This window comes from Ambystoma mexicanum, chromosome 5q (assembly GCF_040938575.1).
Source record: "Ambystoma mexicanum isolate Mex_15411 chromosome 5q, UKY_AmexF1_1, whole genome shotgun sequence".
In the NCBI taxonomy this organism is placed as follows: Eukaryota; Metazoa; Chordata; class Amphibia; order Caudata; family Ambystomatidae; genus Ambystoma; species Ambystoma mexicanum.
Window position 1 is genome coordinate 1,329,805,851 of NC_090933.1, and position 21,930 is coordinate 1,329,827,780.

General features: G+C 45.7%; 1 protein-coding gene across 2 annotated transcripts in view; it reads right to left on the reverse strand.

Annotated features, from left to right (window-relative positions):
• Positions 1-1,462: 1,462 nt before the first annotated feature.
• The window catches only part of LOC138498534 (zinc finger protein 268-like), an 87,449-nt gene continuing 66,981 nt past the window's right edge, over positions 1,463-21,930 (reverse strand). The window contains exons 2-3 of one of the 2 annotated variants that reach the window (XM_069622313.1): positions 5,246-5,336; positions 1,463-4,129 (exon numbers count right to left, since the gene is read on the reverse strand). In XM_069622313.1, coding sequence (XP_069478414.1) covers positions 1,732-3,729 — 1,998 coding nt within the window. In that variant the 5' untranslated portion in view covers positions 3,730-4,129; positions 5,246-5,336 and the 3' untranslated portion in view covers positions 1,463-1,731. The remainder of the gene's footprint in view (positions 4,130-5,245; positions 5,337-21,930) is intronic. The other variant, XM_069622314.1, reaches the window with a different exon arrangement.

The window sequence follows — 21,930 nt, forward strand, 5'->3', positions numbered from 1 at the left end:
CAAACTTTATCCTGAACATCCTTGGAAAACTTCGTGTCATGAAGCCAAGCCTGACAAGAAGTGTCCAAGCCAAGCATGAGGCCCCGAGCCGGGGTGTCAACATGATGCGCTGCAGCCTCAAGTATATCCTGCGCCAGGACTCTGGCATCTGACATGGCAGCCTTAAAATCGTCCAGCTTGTCAGCGGGAATTAAATCCTCAAATTCCGACAGACCTTTCCACATTTTCATATTTGCCCCCGCTGCGGTGGTGCGGGCAGGGCTGTGACCAAACAGACCCTGTCCAGTTGGATCATTCTCTGCATCTCAGAATGCTATGATCTGGTTGTGAAGGATGTGGGCAAGGGTATATGGGCTCATTTTACCAGGAGGGGCTGCCACCTTTGCCCTGCAGAGGGGGGGTCCCTGGTCCTGGACATTTGCCAGGCAGCAACATGGGCGTCTCTCCACATGCTCAGTAAAAATTACTGCTTGGATTCCCTTGCGGCCAGGATGCCAGTTTGGATAGGGCAGTCCTTCAGAATTTTGTAGTTTAGGTTGTGTGCTAACTTTCCTCCCTCCTCCAGATTACGTACTGCTTTGGGAGTCCATCATAGATGAGAAATCCATGGCAGGAAGGAATCCATTAGTAGAACACTACTTTCCTCTCAGTAATGTTCCTTCTGATGGATGTTCCTGCCACAGATTCCTCATTGCACTGCCTTCCTGCCCCTCTTCTGGGAAGCTAGTACACCATCAGTTCTACAGTCCCTCAGCATCAAGAATGCTAGGAAAGGAGGGTGGAACTGAGGTCTGGGGCACAGCACCGCTACTTATACTGGCCCAGATATCATTTTGGTGCGAGGTGAAAAGAGGGTTGGACTGATACAGAGCTGTGCATCGCCCCCTATTGGCAGAATGGTTTCTGGATAACAGCTGCACAAGGATATGGATATCAAAGATGAGGAATCTATGACAGGTATAACCATCAGACAAAACATTACAGAGAGGCAAGTCATTTGTTCTTTTTACTTAAGTAGAAAGAAATTGCAACTTTTTAATTCACACTTCTTTATGACTAGCAATTAATGTAAAATAAAATATACATGACTTTATAGTTTCTCTACATAGCAAGCAGAAATCTCTGTAAACCACCATCCACTGGTACTGCCTGGCTGGTATCACTGGGATGAACATATTCATGAACCTGAGTGGGAGAAAGCAGGGAGGTTGGCACCAATTTGTCCATTGCTTCCAATTTTACAGTTGGGAGTTTGGCTACTTTTTTGAAGGGAGTGTTTGCTAATTCTTGGGGAGTAAATGGTTAAAAACACTGCTTATCTGTAGGGTTGCATTACAAGTTGGCTTTTATTTTTTTTATTAAGCATCTTTCCCTATGGCACTTATTCACCTAAAGGTTTATGGGTTCTAACAGTGGGCATTGAAACATAAGAATCTAGAAAAATGAAGGAAAGACAAACCAGTGAGCTTAGACAGAGGGCGTTCCAGGTATGTATTTTATTTATATAGTGCGCAAACAGCCCAGGGGCATTGAGGCACTGTTACTTGCAGGAGCTTAGTAACATGGGTACAGGAATGGTAGCAGTCGTTGGCACATTATGATTGCTACAAACATAGTTGTCATTACAGCTTATGCATTTGAGCATTACAATGCAGCTTATGCAGTGGGACATTTCATTAGTATTCATGGTGCTGCGTGGAACCTTATGTGAAGAGGATGGTTTTCATAGCTTTACGGAAAGCATGTATGTGTGCTCCGGTGGCTAGTAAACTCTTGCTTTGTAGAAAACCCTTTCCCACACTCCGTGCACTCATAAGGTTTCTCACCTGTATGTTTTCTCTGGTGGATAGCAAGCTCCCCCTTTGTAGTAAACACTTTCCCACATTCAGTGCACGCATGAGGTTTCTCACCTGTATGTGCTCTCTGGTGGCGTGTAAGATGTCCCTTCTGAACAAACCCTTTACCACATTCAGTGCACTCATAAGGTTCCTCACCTGTATGTTTTCTCTGGTGGTTTGTAAGATGTTCCTTCTCAACAAACCCTTTCCCACATTGAGTGCACTCATGAGGTTTCTCACCGGCATGTGCTCTCTGGTGGCGTGTAAGATGTCCCTTCAGAACAAACCCTTTCCCACATTCAGTGCACTTATAAGGTTTCTCACCTGTATGTTTTCTCTGGTGGCAAATAAGTCGTCCCTTCCAAGCAAACCCTTTCCCACACTCAGTGCACTCATAAGGTTTCTCACCTGTGTGTGTGCTCTGGTGGTCTGTAAGATGTCCCTTCTGAACAAACCCTTTCCCACATTCAGTGCACTCATAAGGTTTCCCACCTGTATGTTTTCTCTGGTGGTGTGTAAGATGTCCCTTCTGAACAAACCCTTTCCCACACTCAGTGCACTCATAAGGTTTCTCACCTGTATGTGTTCTTTGGTGGCTAGTAAGATCTCCCTTTGTAGCAAACCCTTTCCCACATTCAGTGCACTCATAAGGCTTTCCACCTGTATGTCTTCTCCTGTGGATAGTAAGCTCTCGCTTTGTAGCAAACCCATTCCCACATTCAGTGCACTCATAAGGTTTCACACCTGTATGTGTTCTCTGGTGGCTAGTAAGCTCTCCCTTTGTAGCAAACCCTTTCCCACATTCAGTGCACTCATAAGGCTTCTCACCTGTATGTCTTCTCCTGTGGATAGTAAGCTTTCGCTTTGTAGCAAACCCATTCCCACATTCAGTGCACTCATAAGGTTTCTCACCTGTATGTGTTCTCCTGTGGATAGTAAGCTCTTGCTTTGTAGCAAACCATTTGCCACACTCAGTGCACTCATAAGGTTTCTCACCTGTATGTCTGCGCTGGTGGATAATAAGAGTTCCCTTCTGAACAAACCCTTTCCCACATTCAGTGCACTCATAAGGTTTTTCACCTGTATGTGTGCGCTGGTGGATAATAAGAGCTCTCTTCTGAACAAACCCTTTCCCACATTCAGTGCACTCATAAGGCGTCTCACCTGTATGTGTTCTCCTGTGGATAGTAAGCTTTCGCTTTGTAGCAAACCCATTCCCACATTCAGTGCACTCATAAGGTTTCTCACCTGTATGTGTTCTCCTGTGGATAGTAAGCTCTTGCTTTGTAGCAAACCATTTGCCACACTCAGTGCACTCATAAGGTTTCTCACCTGTATGTCTGCGCTGGTGGATAATAAGAGTTCCCTTCCGAGCAAACCCTTTCCCACATTCAGTGCACTCATAAGGTTTTTCACCTGTATGTGTGCGCTGGTGGATAATAAGAGCTCTCTTCTGAACAAACCCTTTCCCACATTCAGTGCACTCATAAGGCGTCTCACCTGTATGTGTTCTCCTGTGGATAGTAAGCTCTTGCTTTGTAGCAAACCCTTTGCCACACTCCGTGCACTCATAAGGTTTCTCACCTGTATGTGTGCGCTGGTGGATAATAAGAGCTCCCTTCCGAGCAAACCCTTTCCCACATTCAGTGCACTCATAAGGCGTCTCACCTGTATGTGTTCTCTGGTGGTGGATAGTAAGCTCACCCTTTGCAGCAAACCCTTTACCACATTCAGTGCACTCATAAGGTTTCTCACCTTTATTCATTTGCTGGTGACTGATAACTTTATCATGCAAATGGATGACATCAAATTCAGTGCACTGATATGTGTTGTCACCCATGTCCTCATGTGGGCAAGAAGTATGTTCGTGAGATAGCAATTGTTCCCACATGTTGTTCACGTGTAAAGTCTCTTGCCAGTTTATTGTTGGTGCCTTGACTTAAGAGAAGCCTTTTCAATTAACCTTTTCCCAAATTCAGAGCACAAACGAGAAATGCTTTTCTTACTGCACATAACACATTGTCATTTTCATGCTAGAAATCCCCCTCACCCACGATTTACAGCATCAACATGTTTGGTTACTGGATGCTACCACAAAGAGGTTGCATGGACGGAAGGCATCATGTATCAATAGGCTTCGCAATCCGAGTTCCTGAATACTCTGAAAAGGCACCTGGACACCAAACTTGCACTCTTCTAAGATGCTTGGAAATATATTCTAACAATGAAGCTTTTCCCTGCGATAGACCAGGGAATCTAAATCACTGTTGCATTTCCGGGGCATCAGTCACCTACTGAGATAAAAGGAGACGCACATTATTAGTTTCAACATGTTCACAATCACAGGCAGCACACGTCATAAGACTACTCAGTAGTAACTCCTCATATAGTAACTTATTTGACTTTGAAGTGCCATCTATTGGAGAAAGGCACCCTAATAGGTGGCAGAGAAGTGGTGCTCCAATGGGAACATTTAGTGGAACAGAGGTAACATGCAGCAGGAATAATGCATTTCATTTTTATTTAGAAATGTTTTGCATTCAAAACACTAGGAACAAACATTTTAAATGCATATTTTAATCATCAGGAACATGTATATGTGTTCTACCAATATATCTATTCTGAAATGACTAAATAGCACATGGATGCTCCCAATTTCCATACACAAATGATAAAGGCAGGCGTTTGCCACCAATCGGATGCCTGCTTGACCAGTCCATTGTGTAATCACTGATGACTTGTGTATTGGCCCAAACATGAATAATATAATTAACAGCACCATTGAGGAAACCGGGACAGAACTGTGATTTAAAGGGAAAGCGCCAATCTCTTCCCATGGTGAGAACGGCACAGGCCATGCTGCCACTACATTCAAACATCGACTTTAAACCTAGATAAGCTTGTTTTTCTGTCAATCCTGTAGATGAGGGATGAGTTTGGACTTTGTGTCAAGAGACCAAAAGACTAAAGTGTAGGAGAGACTCCACAAACTCCACATTACCCCATTTGCCTTCCTAATTTTTTACATAAGTGCCCCATCTCCAGGTACTAAATTTAATTGGCCAGAGGGATCCCACTTCACTTCTGTTTCCCTGTTCAAAATACCACAGTGCAGTTTTCAGGAGGTGGCACACCCTATGTTTTACTGTTAAGGAGTGGGTGTAAATGGGTCTGTTACTTACCAAACTCCCATAACATGACAACTTTTTGAGGATTCTGATCCTTGCACCTTAGGTTGAATCTCAGCGCGCCCCTGTACCCTCTGCGCTGTGACCAAGAACTATTCTCATCACATCCCTAGTAACCAATGGGGATGTTGCCCCATCTCTACAAACATCCACAAATTGATGCTGCCATTTAGGGATAACACATGATTCCCAATGATCTACTATGGAGATTCTACTCACCACATCCGCGCAACATAATCCTGCATATCCATGATCAGAAAGGGTGAGAATTTCATTGCCAGCATCTCTTGCAACCCATATGGCAGCGACCCTGGAATAAGATGCATTTACATGTGAATAGTATGCATAGACCCACCACAATGCGCAACTGCCCACCTGTTCATCCGTCAGTCCTACATTTATTGTGTGTCTAGTGTAGGTAGCTACCACAACAGTATATGCGAGTACCTTTCATCAGTCCAGTATGGGGGGAAAAATACCAGTTTGAGGTGACACAATTAACACATTTTTTTGGAGTGCTCCATGTTCTGAGGGGGTAATCCTTAGAAGACAAGCTCCCCTCAACAGTTCTCAGGTGTGTCATCTGTGCAGCCACCACCATAGGCTGTGTGATCTTAACCACCCTCCAGAAGCAACAACTCTTTTTTAGGATTTCAAGGCCCACAATATTTAACAATCTTGGCCTAACCATATCCTTGTGTGGCGCATATCGATCTAGAGTCCCCTTTGAATCCAATGTCCGTGCTCCCCAAAAGTTGATCCATTTATTTTGCCACAATGTACTATAATAAGCGATTGCAATAAAAAGTAGAATGCCCTGCTGTACCTCAACACCCTCCATCCTAGTCTCTACATGCACGCTTCGGAACTCGCTTAGTGAAAACTAATTAAAAACTCCATCATTCAGGTTCTTTACTAAGAAGCAGAATGAGCCAGATTCCTGCCCTTGACCCAGTCCCCCTCCCGACATAGCAAAGACCATAGACTCATTCATGAGACATCTTCGTCTACCACAAATGTAATGCACAGGTTTTCCCAGATCCTTGCATTGTTTCACAAGTTGGTGAACTGTTTCAGCTGGGCTGTCAGGAACCTTACAGCTGAACCCGATCACACGTTGGCAATGTAATTCTAGTAGGAGTAAAGGCTGTGCATGGTCAAGGCCATCCACTTCCCTGCATCATTAATATTGCATCAGCCTGCCATGATACTGTGAATGACTTTGCCTGCCAGTGCTTGGTCTATTAAACCACACCTTGCTGCTGCCTTCAGCCATGCCCATGTCTCTGTACTCTAGTACCTGGCTATCATCCTCAATGCTTCCCTTTCCTTGGTGGTCTGCCCAATGGACCATCCCACCATAGTAGGGCTGAACCTGCAGGAGGCCCGAGCAACTGGTTGGTGGGAGGACTCAAGAAGGCCAGACATGGATTGCTTCTTGGTTCTTTCCTCTGCCTCAAAGGTGTTGTATTGTTCTGTTGCCTTCCACACGCCCTCCTCCTCTGCATGGGGTATGCGTGAGGCACAAGGCATACTCCTCTCCAGTCCAGATGAACCATGTTCACTTGCCTTTTCGACATGCACCTGCTGGGTAGTGTTGGAAAGTGTGGGAGTCTGTGCAGACACACACCAGATGCCATTTTGGCAAGCATATGGTCTAAAAGACGGTGTATATGATGAACCTATCAGAGTATAAAATAGGTGGCAAGCACTAACGTTACTTGAGAAACTAAAAACCAAACTGGGGTGACATTAATGAGCACATTTTATTAATTTTGGTCTCAAATTAATGTATTCTTATGCAAATTAGATGGACCCCATTTGCAAAACCTTCTCCGTTGGCTCTGTTAAGACCAAATTGTCGGGTGATTATATACAATCTATTACTGTTGTGTGTTTACATTAGAAGTATGTAAGATAACAAATACATTTATTTCCTATAACCTAAAAACCCACATTACCTCACCGTCTAAATCACCCATGTTAATTGATATGCACTAGAAAAGGTAAACTCAGAACAAAGCTCGAAGTACCTCGAAGCCACAGGTCCAACCACTCGTAAAACAAAGTCAAGACACCTGCATTTTTACTGAATGATTCAATGATCTTTCTTTAATAGAGCAGCCCGAAAGCCTCCCTTAATCCATCACTCTAGAATGAGCTAGATCAACTCTAACTTTCCCAAAAACACACACACTTAAGGCTAATCAAATAATGCCCAATATGTCAGACCTCTATTACAAAAATACATATTTTATTTAGAACAAAACAATGTAAAAATACAAAATCCCAACAATATCATTTAAATACCATGGGAATCTATGTGTGCATCATCGTGCCAACAGTTGGCATAATGGACTTCAGTGCAAATCAATGGACACATTTGAGGAAACTAATGAGATTGTTATATTTAATGTGACATTGATCGGCTGCCTGTCGACATGTGTTTCGGTCCACTTCGAGCTTAGTGTCTTATGCCTTCATCAGGACAACAAGAAGCATGGGCAAAGCCAATAGTTTTGGCTTTTGTGTGGACTAGGGATCAGCATTTACGAGGCCCTTCCATAAGACTAGTATCAGGCCATAAAATGTTAACAGCTGGAAAATGGTGCGAGTACCTGGCCATATCATGTCAGTGTGTGCCAAATGTCCAAATGTCTATCCTATACACAAGTGTTGGCTTTGCCAGAGCAATTTTTTTTTTTTTTTTTTAACAGGGCTCCAATGCAAAACAGATGTGAGGAGACCAAAATAACACTAGCAGGCCCTATACATCTGCGACAGGGCCATCTCAAATAGGTTTCAGAAGGATGTGTTTTGGGTGGGGAAGGGTAGGTAGTGAGTGATAATGGCCATAGAGATTGGCCTGGAAATAGGCAGTCAATTGGGTCGGTAAAATGCCAAACGCAGACAAGCTGCCTGTCCCCTCTCTCCTATCTGATCTCCCTTATCGATATTCTAAGGCAAAACATTTGACCTCTAGCACCAGCTAATCCCCAAATCTAAGAAGGGGTGTGCAGATAATATGCAATCATCTGGTCACCCTCCTTTAGTAATAAGGGGAAATAAGATCCCCAAATCCAAGAAGGGGTGTGCAGATAATATGCAATCATCTGGTCACCCTCCTTTAGTAATAAGGGGAAATAAGATGGTCGGTTTTCACTTCATGATTGTTCAATATAGGTAAAGAAAGAGAAATTATATATTTTTCTTAGGAGGAGAGAGCTGGTCAATAATTAACATGGTATCCATAGTTTGCTAATGAGGTGCTAAACCTTTAAGGTTCGGTTCAGTTGTACAACTATTGAATAGTCAAAGATGATCGTTGCACGAGATGTGACTGAGGCGGGCTATAAAAGGGCAGGGTGACATTCTTGGTGTGCCAATCGCAAGTACAGAAAGGCCAACAGCTTTTGGGTAGTCTAATTCTTTTTCCAGGTATTGGTATCAAATGGAAAGTTAGACATCAGGCGGTCAATTCAAATGGAAGGCACTCATATCATTATCAGGTATTGCTATTATGTGTGAGGTACTCACACAATTTGGCATGCGTTTTGCTCGCTGGTGCCTTGAAACTCCTTCCCACGTTTGGATGCCTCTCGCCCTTTACCTAGTCATGGTCACCAGTGCTGAGAGGCGGGGCACGATGTGAGAATGGGATGGCCCTGAGGTGTCAGGAATAAGCAATTTGTTTCTCGCAAGACTCATAAAACGCACGTGAAGATGACAACAACAGGCTGAGAGTGCTGGTACCCACATGCCACAAGTTAGCATGAGGGCCACCAGGGCTAAAGTGCACAAAGGCGGCGGTGCCCCCCCCCCCTCCCCCCCAGTGGGCGGCCTTCTGCTGGGCACTGCCGTGACCTGGTACAGTTTAGGGAGAGTCTTTGGGACATAACTACGGTGTGGGCGCAGGAAAGCGACTGACAGTGCTACAAGATACTGCCTCACAGCACTGGTCTATACACTCACGGAACATCACCATAAATTATAATAGAACAGCACAGTACCGTGCCCTGTTAACAAGGTGTGTCCATTGCATAACAGATCACTGCTGCATTAAATAGTAGTGGGAGCGGCCACTCACCATTAGCAGCAACGGTAATTCCGTCCAGCTGAATTACCGCCGAAACCGAGTCCATGGCAGTAAGTCTCCCCATATTTGGTGGAATTACGTTACTGGTGCCGGGTCAGAGGCAGCAAACATTTTGTGGGGTGGAGCTGCAGGTCCATGATGACGAGGTGATGGCCCATGCCGAGGAGCTATATGGCTCCCGGCACCTTAAACATCAGTGCAATGGAATGCAGCCGTCTGGGTCAGTTATCTGAAACAATGCCACAGCTGAGGGCACCGTCCCACAGGACACTGAGGATTGTAGGAAGTGGTAGAATGACCTAAAGGGCAGCGTCTGCAGCCTCCTGTCCAAACACCAGCAGTAATCATTAGACACCAGAGGCGGCACTGTGGACCCCCCCCCCCCTTGACCTGACCCTCGCGGGAGAAGGCCAGCTCCATCCTCAACATGGAGTGGATCAAGGGAGCGCCGAACCCTAGAGCCAGCTGCCAAGTTAAATCTGATGAGTTTGAATGCATCCCCCAACCCTTCCCCTCACAACGCACTGGCCAAACGACCATAAGAAGCATGTGGCTCTCAGCGTAGATGGGCCTGATGACAGGTAAAGCTGTCACCAAATGGCAATGCTCCCAAAGGAACCACTATCCAATGTGTTTTCAAGCAGACCTGGGTTCAGGCATGGGCGATCTGGCCAGTCGCATGGTGCACCACATCAGCACCCGCACCCAACACAACAGATTGGAGTGACACCCTGCAGGCAGCCCCCTACACATGGCAGAACCCTGCCCCAATCACCCCTGACCCCACCCTGCAGGCAGCCCCCCCTCCACATGGCAAAACCCAGGACCCTCCCCCCTCCCCATCACCCCTGACCCCACCCTGCAGGCAGCCCCCTCAACATGGGAGAACCCGTGACCCCCACCCTGCAAGCACCCCCATCCACATGGGAGAGCCCAGCCCTCCTCACCCCCAACCCCACCCTGCAGGCAGACAACAGAAGGACCAAGAAAGGACAAGCACATTAAAAATGCCACCAAAAAAAAAAAAAAAAGAAAGTGAACAAACCAAGAAGCCACCATTCTAGCAGAATGGTGACCTTTCTGTGCATTACCGTGGCTGGTTTGACAGCCTGTGTGTAATAATTCCAAAAAGTCACTAAAGTATGTTCAGTGCCACCAGCTTTAACAGTAAGCTTGTCACTAACATAAATGTTACAGAAACAGTAAGAAAGGGGATACTGTGTATCTGGGGTGTGCTGCTCTCAAAATAAAATGTAATTGGGATGGAACTCTCTCTACCTTGAGAGCATGTGTTTTGCAAGGCAAGTCAAGAGAAAATAAAAATGGATGCCCAAGGGGCCGCCCACCAACACTGTACAGAAGTGCTGTGTGCTGCAATACTACATTGCAGATGCCCAACAAAGTTATAGGAAAGGATAGATCCAAAACCACTATGGAGAGCCAGAAAAACGGCACCAGTAAAAAGTAAAAGGGCGAGTGGGGAACATAGAAAAAGAATCCCAAGTCCAGCAAGAAGTGCTGGGGGTCTCACAGTGGAGGGAGATTTAGCATAGAAATGAAAATCTAACCTAACAGTCTTGTGTGTCCAAGAATATCATTTATACAGGGGGCAGGAGTCACCTGCGTCACCCCGATGCAATTTCTGTATTAAAAATGAAATAAACACTGCAAGTACGTTTATTACTGCGGTTATCTCCGGTGTATAGCAGATAGTTGAAAGCTTTGCTACATCTCTTTGCTCAATGGTTCATTAAATACCCCCAAAATTACCTCATCAATTCATCATTCTAGTCTTCCTACTGTGCGCATCTCCTTGTGTGTGTTAAGAAGCCACTCTCGGTTTAATAGTCTGCCGTTGCCTGGTTGATGTACAGATCACGTGACGGATGTCATGCTTTCATATTGTATATCCCTTGCATGCCTCACAAAGGCACTGGAAAAGCTTCCATAGAGGCCTTGCCATCTTGGAGTGGAATCCAGTAGAGAGAAAACAGTTCAGACCAGTTTCTATATTGCTCCATTACTGTGATGTCCAAAGTATATCCCATGCGGTCGAGTAATCTGGGAGGTGTCAAATGCCGCAGTCTAGAATATGGATGAGGTCGAGCATGTTTGGGTGTTTGAAAATGCCCTCCAGTCTAAATCTGGATGTAGGATTATAGGTAAAGTCCTCCAGTAAGTACAATTGTGTTTTCTTGTAGGGAGACCTATGTTCAGACAGTACCGTGCACTGCCTCCTGTTGTCTATCTGTTTGAACTTATGAAATTCATGATCTAGTATAGGTGGCTATGTGGGCCATCACCTGGTTCCTGGATAGAATCAGGAGAGCACAGGGTGAATTCCACATGCAGAGCCCTAGTCTCAGATAGGCATCATCCTAAGTGGGTAGGATCGCCGCCAAGTCGTGCCAATTAATTAGTCAGACCCTGCGTGTCAGTATGCAGTGAAAAAATCCACTTCTGCTCCTCCTTAGTTCCAAATTTACCGCCCTCTTTGATATCTGGATCTTTTCCAGAAAAAGTCCATTTTAACTGGTCTTGTGTGTCTTTTTACAAAATGGTCTACCAGTGGTGACAATTTTTTGTTCCGATACAGGTTTTTGCTTGATGATTCTTTTGACTGGTATCCTTATGTATCTTAGGTTGCATGGACATGTTAGGGTGTATATAACATACATTTCTGCAAGACTATGCACCCGATTTGGTTAACAGAAACATGGTTTACCATCTGGCACTGATATGGTGCACATTTTACCTGCAGGCTACTCCATTTTACACATTGATCGCAACACCAACCAACCTGGTGATGGGGGGGGGGGGGTGTCACCTTAATTTTTAAGAAATGACCTCATTTGTTTGATTTTACCCTGAGACTCCGGATATAGAAATGGAATCTGTTAGGGAGAAGTTTGGCCACTCACTCTTTTACACTTCACTTTTTGATTGCATATAGCCCACCTTCATTTAGCTGGACGACCTTTGAAAAGGCTTTTTTTTCAAACTTTTCGGCTTTGGCTCTTTCCCATAATAATCTGTATTTTAGGACATTTTAATTTCTGGGCTGACTCCATTTTATCTTATATGGACATTTCATCACTGCCTTAATTAGGGATAGGCTCTACACATATAAAGGGACATACTCCTGATCTAATTTTTCCTTCTCCAGATTTATGCTGTTTCTTCAGGGCATTTCTTGGATAATTTGTTGATCCCTTTTAAGATTACTTCACCTAGTAAAAGGCAGGCTCAGCCCAAAGTATTGCAGAGATTGGCACCATAATCGAACAGTTGGTGCTTGCACAACAGAACACTTCAAAATTACCCCTGCCTCTACCATGGTCTCAACGTATTACTACTTGCTCAGCAGCTGCAAATGAATTGGCACCTTTAAAATTGTTAAAGAAAACTGCGCGTCTCAGCTCCCTGGTTCTCGCCGAAACTCTGGGCATGGTGGGCAACTGTCCGCAGAGCTGAGTGGAAATGGTGCATACATTTTGATCTTGCATTGTAACTTTAAGAAATAGTTAGCCTCACATCTTTGGATAAAGGCTGAACAAAGTCTTACTTTGGCAGCATTATACAACAAGCTGCCAATACTCCAAATAAGGATAACATCAGAAACTGATGCAACCTTCTGTACCTCCTTCCAAAGGTTGTGGTACTTTTAAGTCCGAGTCTTTTCATCTTATTGGCCCCCTACAGCAGTAAACGATGTGTTTGTCTAAAAATCATCCTCTGCTCTGGATGAGATTCCTCTTCTCCCAGCAAAGTGCATCATTTCTATTGGATTCTATTGGTTTCTGCAACAGTCTTGATGTAAGTTCTGACTCGACAAAACAGGTACGGCCAGGAGAATGACTCCCTTCGTCTGTCTGGATCAACCTTGAGGGCCGTCTTTGTAGAGTCATTTGAAAGAGTCCCTTGTTTCACTGTCCTTTCCAATCTTCTCTGCATTGGCACTGATACATTAGGGTTTCTTGTCCGTTTAGTAGTAGTCTTATTGTTTGGAAGATTACTCCAACAGTTATTGTCCTTTAACACTTTTCAACTTTGTTTAGGTACCCACTGTGACAAGGGAGAGGACTTCTGACCCACTCTCGCCTTTCCCAGTTTTGTAGATTATCACTAGGACGAGGGAGATGACTCCAGAGTACTTCTTGGCTCTTGGTTTGACTAGAGTACCTCACAAGAACCGACTCGGGTTACCTGCGGCTTCCGTTACCTTGATTGTGGCTGGGGCACGTCACCGGTTCCAGGGTCGGCTTTTCTTCTGCATGCGTCAGTGTGTCTTTTTTCAGCTTCTCGTTGCTGCTTCGGCAAACACAGTACAGTTCATGGACCACAAAGTCCATCTGCTTGAGGTTGCTCAACCACCTGGTTTCTGGCAGCTGCTAGTGGAGATGGGTCCGTACCCACTCAGGGAAGGCTTCTCAATGCCCTGTACGAGGACCTCTCATCTGAGGACAGACTGCCTCTGAGGACTCTGCTCTGGGTTTGATTCTCCTGGGCTGTGCTGGACAGACGCTGCCTTCTCGCGAGGCCGTCCCTACTCTCTCCTAAATCCATCAGTTATGATGTGTAGCTGGGTCCTCCCCAGCTTAACGTCAAAGTCTTTTAGTGCCTTTGATGTAATTGGGCCAACTCGTTACTGTACATTGCCAGTCAACCTGTTATTACTCTGCATGTTTTCTTGGCTCTCTCTCGTCTCAGTTATATCAAATCTAAGTGAAGAGATATTACAATAACAGTATTCTTAGGTTGAATTTCAGAGGTATTCAAAAGATCCTGGATAAAAGGGTTTAGGGACTTCCTTCACAGAACAAGGGCCCTTAACCCCACATATGGACTATTAGGTGGCGGCCACAACTCACAGGGAAGGGCTCCCCTCTGGGAAGCACTGACGAGAACCTGTGAAGTATGTAGTATGGTGTTGCAGTAGGCATGGTAATTGTCAACTTCAGGTAGACAAGAGGGCTCTTGCCTGTAATTGATCTCAACTATTTTCAATTCAGCATTAAATACCACATTTGGGTGAAGGAAGACCTGGTAACGGCGCTCAAACCCAAGTCAGGAAGGCCCAAGTGCAGCATTTCGCCCCCGGGAAAGAGTATTTATTTTTATTTCTATTAGCCCACCGAGCTGCCTTCTGGGGTGCGGATACCTTTTCTTTTTTTTTTTTACAGGGACCAGGCTTTGCGCAATTCATGCTTCTCTTAAAAAGATACTACACATGTCTGCAATTAGAACAAATATTTATAGGACTGGATGCGGACCAGGAGGTGTGCAGGTTAGTGGTAACAGGGGCTGTCTGGGGGCCTCTGGTGGGACAGCAGGGGGAGGGGGGGGTTGGGGCGGTTGAGGTGATGCACTCTAATGGAGACTCGACCTGGGGCACCACCTCCAAAGACAAGGGTGGAAGCGTCAGAGTCCTATAGGGTGCTGCACCAAGGCAAAATGCCCTGCTTTGGAGTGCCAGACTGTGGGCTACTGCCCCCACCCTCCCAACCCCCACTGTGGGTCTGGATGTTAGCGGGTTGCTTGCAAACCTGAGAATTACAGCGGCCAGATGTCCTTGTAGCATAATCATCACCGAAAGACAACATCTGCTCTGGCTGTGAGCTGCAAGTAAATACTGCCTCCCTGAGCAATGAACCTGGTAGGAGGAGAACACCAGTGGCCGAGTAGGTGAAAATAAATATATATGGGATACATTACTCGCCGTAATTGTATTTCTGATGCTTGTATCTGCTTAGATGCACATGCTTTCCATAGGCCGACATCTAGTGGAAGCTGTGGAGTAATGCACATGAAGTTTTTCAAAGTTCGAAAAGGGACATCGGCAGGGCGTGACTAATACCATCCCTAGTACCCATGATTCCCCCACGCGTCGAAGTCCCTCAGATTGTTCCTGACAAGAGGGAAGTGTAAGCATGAAGTGTAAGAAGAACCATGAGGTGTGAAAGACCCATGGTTCTAATACCCAGGCACCTTCTACTCCAAGAGGGGAGGAAGGGCGGGTGCATGTGAATCTAAGCAGATCCAAGCCTCTGAAATATGATTACTCTGTATCCCTTCTGAGGCTTGTAGATCTGCTTAGAATCACATGCTTTGCGTAGATTAGCAAGCACTACTAGAAGGAGGTGGGTTATTAGAAGGTAGCGCTGCAAAAAAAAGAGATGTTTCAGCACCGCTTGTCCCACCTGTGTGTCACCACTAGACTGTGTCCAGACAGAAGTGTTGGGTGAAGGTGTGTACTGAACTCCAAGTGGCAGCCTTGCAAATGGCATCTAGAGGCACATCTGCTATGAAGGCTAAGAACGTGTTGGCCCGCCGATTACAATAGGGACAGGAGAAGGGGATGCAGATCATGGATGCTAACTCGCCCCCGGCCCCCCACGCCCCAAGGCAACGCATCGGAGCAGTATTGACCTGTGAGACTAGGCACTGGCTACAAGAGGAACCAACCGGAACCTGCTGAGCACCTCTATCCTCTAAAATATCCAGGCAAGGAGTGAAGTGGAGGGCCACCGACCCCTGGTGTGCTTTGAGCACGCAGAACCTGCCAATCCCAATAGGGACTGAAGGATGAGAAACTGATCATGAATACTAATCCTTGCCCCCCAAAAGGTGATATATCGGAGCTGTATTGACACATCCCACGTGCGACAATGCGCTGGTCACCTCTCTGTGGCCCAATGCACCAAGTGTCTGAGCAGTAAGATGTCATAGTGATCAGAGGTGGGAAGGCGATAAGAGCACACCAGACTGTGGTACTCAAAAACCGCTGGAGGGAGGGTCACAGACTGAGCAGTCGAAACCAGTAATACCGACACTTCAGCAGGGGGGTGGGGGGATCAAGCATGTAATATCGACATTGGGCTGGACAGCTGCACCCATATTTGCAAATTGTCCCAGAGGCTGAACCCAAAAGACTACAGAGGGGAAACGCCCACATCCCTGACGGCCGGCAAGATGTCAAAAGCGAACAAAGGGGGGAAAACTACAACAATCGAAGCTTCAAATCAACACCCCCTCCCTAGCAAAAAACCATAAGACCATGGAAGACTTACAGGATGGGAGTCCTCAACCTATGACCCACGATACTTCAGTCGCGTTCCGTGACATCAAGGAGATGTTCAATCAGCTGCAAAACAGCATACAACCTCTTGATGGGAAGGTGGAAACTAACATGCAAGGCGGACGACATGCAGGTCCATCTTGACAAGCATGGAGAGAGAGCGAGATTGGACGAAGCTGAAGGGTGAATCTCTACAGTAGAGGATTAATCAGAACTGACATCTAGAGAAATGACACGGGTGAGACGGGCAATTAAAGAACTTGCCAAAAAACTGGAGGCTCTCAAATCCAGATCCAGGAGGAACAATCTACGAATAATAGGAGAACCTGAAACGGTGGAGCCAAGATTCATGGAACCACGAGTCGAAGAGATCCTGAGAGAAGCATTGGGAGGAGACGGATTCTCTGCGGTATTTATAGTGGAAAGAGACCACCAGATTCCAAGTGGGAAGAAACCAATACCTGGGGACCCCCCACACCCAATCATAGCCCAGATGGTGCACTACCAGGATAGAGATCTAGCTCCTCGCAAAGCAAGGGAGAGGGGAACCGTGACATACCAAGGGGACACCATCAAACTCTTCCCACACTTCTCTGATAAGGTGCAAGCATCTTCAAGAATCTACATGGACGTGAAAAAAAGGCTGCGGGAGAGATGCTCTGCTATGATGTTTCCGCCCAAATGCACATGAAGAGCGCACATTTTTTCCACACCCGGGGTGAAGCCAACATATTCCTTGAAAAACTACAATGGAACCCCCAGGCACAGGGAGGCAGGAGAGGGGAGAGGAGAAGAATGGGTGACACTGCATCCAGTACAACCTGTCCTTACTCGTGACCGGTTGGCACGGGTAGAGGACAGAACTCTGATAATAGGTGAGGAACGAAAGTTCTAGCTGCCCCTCAAGCGGAAGCACCGGTTGAGGGGAGAAAGGGTGATGCTGATTAATTGGTGTCAGCTGGGGGTGGAAATCAGATTACTGACAGGTTGAGGTCGTCAGTGGGGGCGGGGGAGGAGGTGAGGTGGAGTTCAGCGTTTCTTGCATTGGGTTCACATTCTGGACAGCCTCTGTAAATGACACAGGACAGTCGGGCTACAGCCCAACCAGACGATCCTGGACTCAAGAAGAGGGGAAGACCAGGAGAGTCGGAGAGAATAGACTGCTTGGGTAAGGGTTCATCCCAAAACTTATGGGGTTAGGGAAACAAAGATGTCAGTTAATATTGTATCCTATAAACTCAAGGAGTATTAAATTGTGCTACGCAATGCAAACTGTACAATTCATGGTTGAAATATTAATATGGACATGCAATACCTGGGGCACTTAGAAACATTACATGGATCTTGAGGGGTTTGAACTGCCCATCTAAATGCCGTAGGGTGCCATTTTATATGCAAAGACATCAAGTGGTGGTAGCGTTTCTGCAAGAGACACATTTGACACCAAACAAAGAAGCGGGATTTGGGACCGGCTGGGCATGCCACCACCATTTCTCCTTGTGCTCATCTTATGCACGGGGGTATGTATCCTAATGCATAATTCTGTTGGGTTCTGTCTGACCAGAGTGATTAAGAACCAGGAGGTAAGGTGCCTGGTGGTAGAGGTCACCATTATAACTTTTCAAATAATAAAACGGATATACAGATTATATTGAACATTGTTAAAAAAACATTTCTCGAGTGCATTTTCATTGTTTTCTTGTTATGGAAGAGCATGCTTGTTCATATAGTACAATTTATTACCCCAAGATGATTAGCAACATATTCATTATGAATTTAAAAATTAAAGTTAGGTTTTGCTATATACATAGTGTGACAAAATCATGTGTTCTTTAGTTCATGCTGGACATCTGTACATCATACTGTGCATCAGTGTCACAAGCTTAGTCGTTGAGGGACGTTAATTGTGGCAATGCTTAAAGAGATACGTTGTGCATTCACAATCATGGACCACAGTGCACTAGGGTGCGATAGTCGCAAAGAAATTCATAGAAAGCTTCTTTCTTTACTATGGATAGCACGTTGCTGTGCACCAGTTTCAGGTTGGGTCCCTAGGTTGCAAAATCTACAAGTAGTTGCATGCTCACGCCCTTTAGATCTTGTTGCTATTAGCACTCTTGTGGGCCATAGATTAAATCGAAGTCTCATTATTTCCATGCAATATGTTTGGTCAGGAAATCTTTGTAGGTATTGAAGGGTTTGATTGAACATTTTTGGGGTGAAGATACCAGAGTAAAAATGTTGTATTGATCTTTCCTCTGTGTTAACCCAGTCATTGTACCAGAACTCGCTTTCCATGTTCAGGGTTCGATATTGCGGTTTTATCAATATCAGCTTTCTCCAAATTTACTACGCAATCTTCCTACCAGGTATTAACAGATTTTTCAGTTTGTTGACAATGGTGTATGCAATGAAATGTACAACAGTGCAAGCACTTCCTATCAAGTGATAATGGATTCCAGCATACAACCACCCTTAGTAAGATCTGTCCTAACTCATAGTGAACGACAGGGATTGGAAAGCTTTTAGGCAATGGTAGTATGGTTTTCTAGAACAAACCTAGGTAAACCCAGTTCAGCGGATTCTCCAGGATTTTGGATTGGGCGCCATATGTTTATGCAGGAATTATTTTTTGCTTCTAACAGGTCAGCAGATGGAGACAGGAAAATGTACCATATGTATGATGAAGCATAGGGATTGCAATGTGTATTTCATCTCAGCTTTGTTGGGTGCTCAGATTTATTATCATTGATGTTCTATCCTAAATATTTGTATTCATGTATGATCGCACGTGAGATTGTACTGATAGACCATGTAAAGCTTGAATGTCTATTTTTCACTTTGGTATTCTGGATTTTTAAGATGCTAGATTTAGCTGTGTTAATCCTTAGACTGTTCTCCAATGCTTAGGACTCGAGCTCACAAAGTAGTCTTTGGAGGCCAATAAGGGGAGGGGGTGTTTGATCTGCCATTGACTATATACTCGGATCAACTATTATGGTCCCAACCAAGACACAACGGAAACATTAGAATGGATTGACCGTCAAATAGGGCAGCTAATGATACCCCGGTAGGTGATCTGGGCAGTCATGGAGCAGAGCCGGGACTGCACAGTGGGCGCTCATCACCCATCGCCTAAGATGACCAGCAAACTCCAGGACGTGCTCTGGGTGGGAAATCACAGCGTTTGTAGGATTAGGCACCAGGACATACACCAGTGCACATTCCACTCCTCCGTACACAACTCGGCCTCCCAGCTGGACTACTGCCTGATCTCTCAAACACTTAGAGGATCAGTAACTGAGGCATCTATCCTGGCACGTACACCGTCAGACCATGCCCCAATGCTATTGTCTATAGAACAATCGGATCGAGGAATGGGAAGGGCCCCCTGGGGCTTCAAAAGTGAGGGGCTGATGGACATGGTGTTCTGGGAGGGTCTGGACGGGGTAATAGATACATTCTTTGAAATAAATGAAGGATCAGTGGAATCAGCCGCAATCCTATGGGAGAGATTTAAATGTGTGGTTAGAGGTGAATGTATCTCGTGAGAATATGGGGTAATGAAACAGATCAGAAGGGAAATAACCGATGCTGAAGATCACATTCAGCAATTACAAACTGGAACACCCACACCAATCCCGCCAGAGCAGGCTGAGATCAAGAAACAAAATGCACCTGTTTAAGAACTAGCACATAGAGAGGTCATATTTCTATTGGGGAAAACGGCAGTGTGGCAATATGAAGGAAGAACAGAGACATGGGAGGCTATTGGCCAGAGCTGCAAGAATAGACAATGCCACAAACCGAGTGTTATCCATTAAGGATGCACAGGGGATGGAGAGGTTCGCTGACCTGGAGACAGTTAAAGCATGTCAATTTTACAGGTGGCTATACTCCTTCCAGACACAGGCCTCCCAAAGGGTGGTGGATGACTATCTGCAGCGAGTGGCCTTGTACTGGTGTCCAGATGAGGCGTGGGAATGGCTGGTCGTCCACGGTTATTAGAGGAAGTGCTAGGGGCTATTAGATTTCAGCCATCTGGGAAATCCCCCGGGCTGGATGGGTTTACAGCAGATGCAGTGGTAGTGGTTGCTACTTAAACCGGACAAGGCCCTGAAAGACAGATTGACCCATATCCCTCATTAACTTAGACCAACAAATCCTAGCCAAGGTGCTGGCATCCACACTGGCACCCTTGATGTAGAGGATGGTGAAAGCAGATCAGTCAGGGTTCATACCTGATCGCTGCACATTGCATGGTCTCTGTAGAATATTCGGTCTACTGGCTGCGGTACAACAGTTTGAACCTATAATACCACAAAGGCATTTGACATGGCCCTTCCTATTCACTGTGCTGCGGAAGATGGGGGCCGGGGAGCAATTCACCTCAATGGTGTCGCTATTGTACAAATTAGCGAAGGTCAGCATGAATAGTTAACTATCCACCGATATCAGGCTAGAGAGAAGCACCCGACAGGGTTGCCCTCCGCCCCCACTGCTGTTCGCATTGGCGATAGAAACGTTGGCGGAGGCGATCAGGGAAAGTCACCTACACAGGGGAATCCAACTATGCAAACACAGGGTGGTGATATCCTTGTATGCCGACATGGGGATTTGTGTATCTAACCCTGAGCATAACCTTAAATGCACAGTTACGTTGTACAAGAAGAAAGGAATTGTGGAACTTGCAGTGCAAATTAAACACACAAGCAGAGGATAAGGGAAGGGGAGTGTCCCCCTGGCAAACAACTATTTCCCCCCCCCCCTTCCCCTGCACAAAGGGAGTGATGGCTGACCTGTCCTAGTGCCTCATCCAACTATCTCTTTCAACCATAAATGTACCAAGCCTATTCTGCATTTCTCCCTTGAACACCTATTTTGTTCACTGCACTCTGTTCTACAAGTGGCAAATTCATTCTAGTTGCGATTCTGCCTTTCCTCTCGCGTACCTGTGTGCACTGCACTGCGATTGTGCTTAACATCTTGCATCCATTTTGTGCATTGCAATCTTTTTTTTAAATCGAATCTAGGTGGGTGTGCTTAACATTGTGCATCCATTCTGTGCACTGCATTGTGATTGTGCTTAACATATTGCATTCATTTTGTGCATTACGATCCTTTTTAAAATTGAATCCTGCACCCCACCTATTGCTCTGCATTTGTATTTTTGCCCCCCCCCCCCTTAGCAACTAAGCCGGCTAATAGCATGAGCCAGGACTGCAGTGCAGTGCCCCAAACCTAACTCCCCCCCTTTCTCCCATCTATCCTATGCCACTGAGATGCCACTCACCATCTCTCTAATCTACTCTAACTGCTACACTATCACCTATCCTCCCTCGCTCATGAAATCTGGATGTTTAAAGTGCACACACAAAAAGACACGTTGGGTGAATTCCTGACCTTCCAATCGCTGACACCTACGTTAGTGCATCTTCCAGAGAGATCTTCACCGATATCCTCTTCTCCGTCCCCTCTCCAGACCTATGGACTTCTCATCTCTACTCTCCCCACTTTCACATCCTCTCCCATTAATTGTGGCACCAACACCGAGTGGGAAGTCCTCTTGGCGGGCTTCTTCTCATCACGCTGCATCGCAAATGTATACCACACTGGCACTATCCTGGTTCAGGGTCCTCAGGCCAATCTCCTTATCTTTGACCGGATCCTGCTATCCCTCTTTAAAATGTCTTCCTTTTCCTGCCTCTCCCCCTACCACTCTCTCTGCCA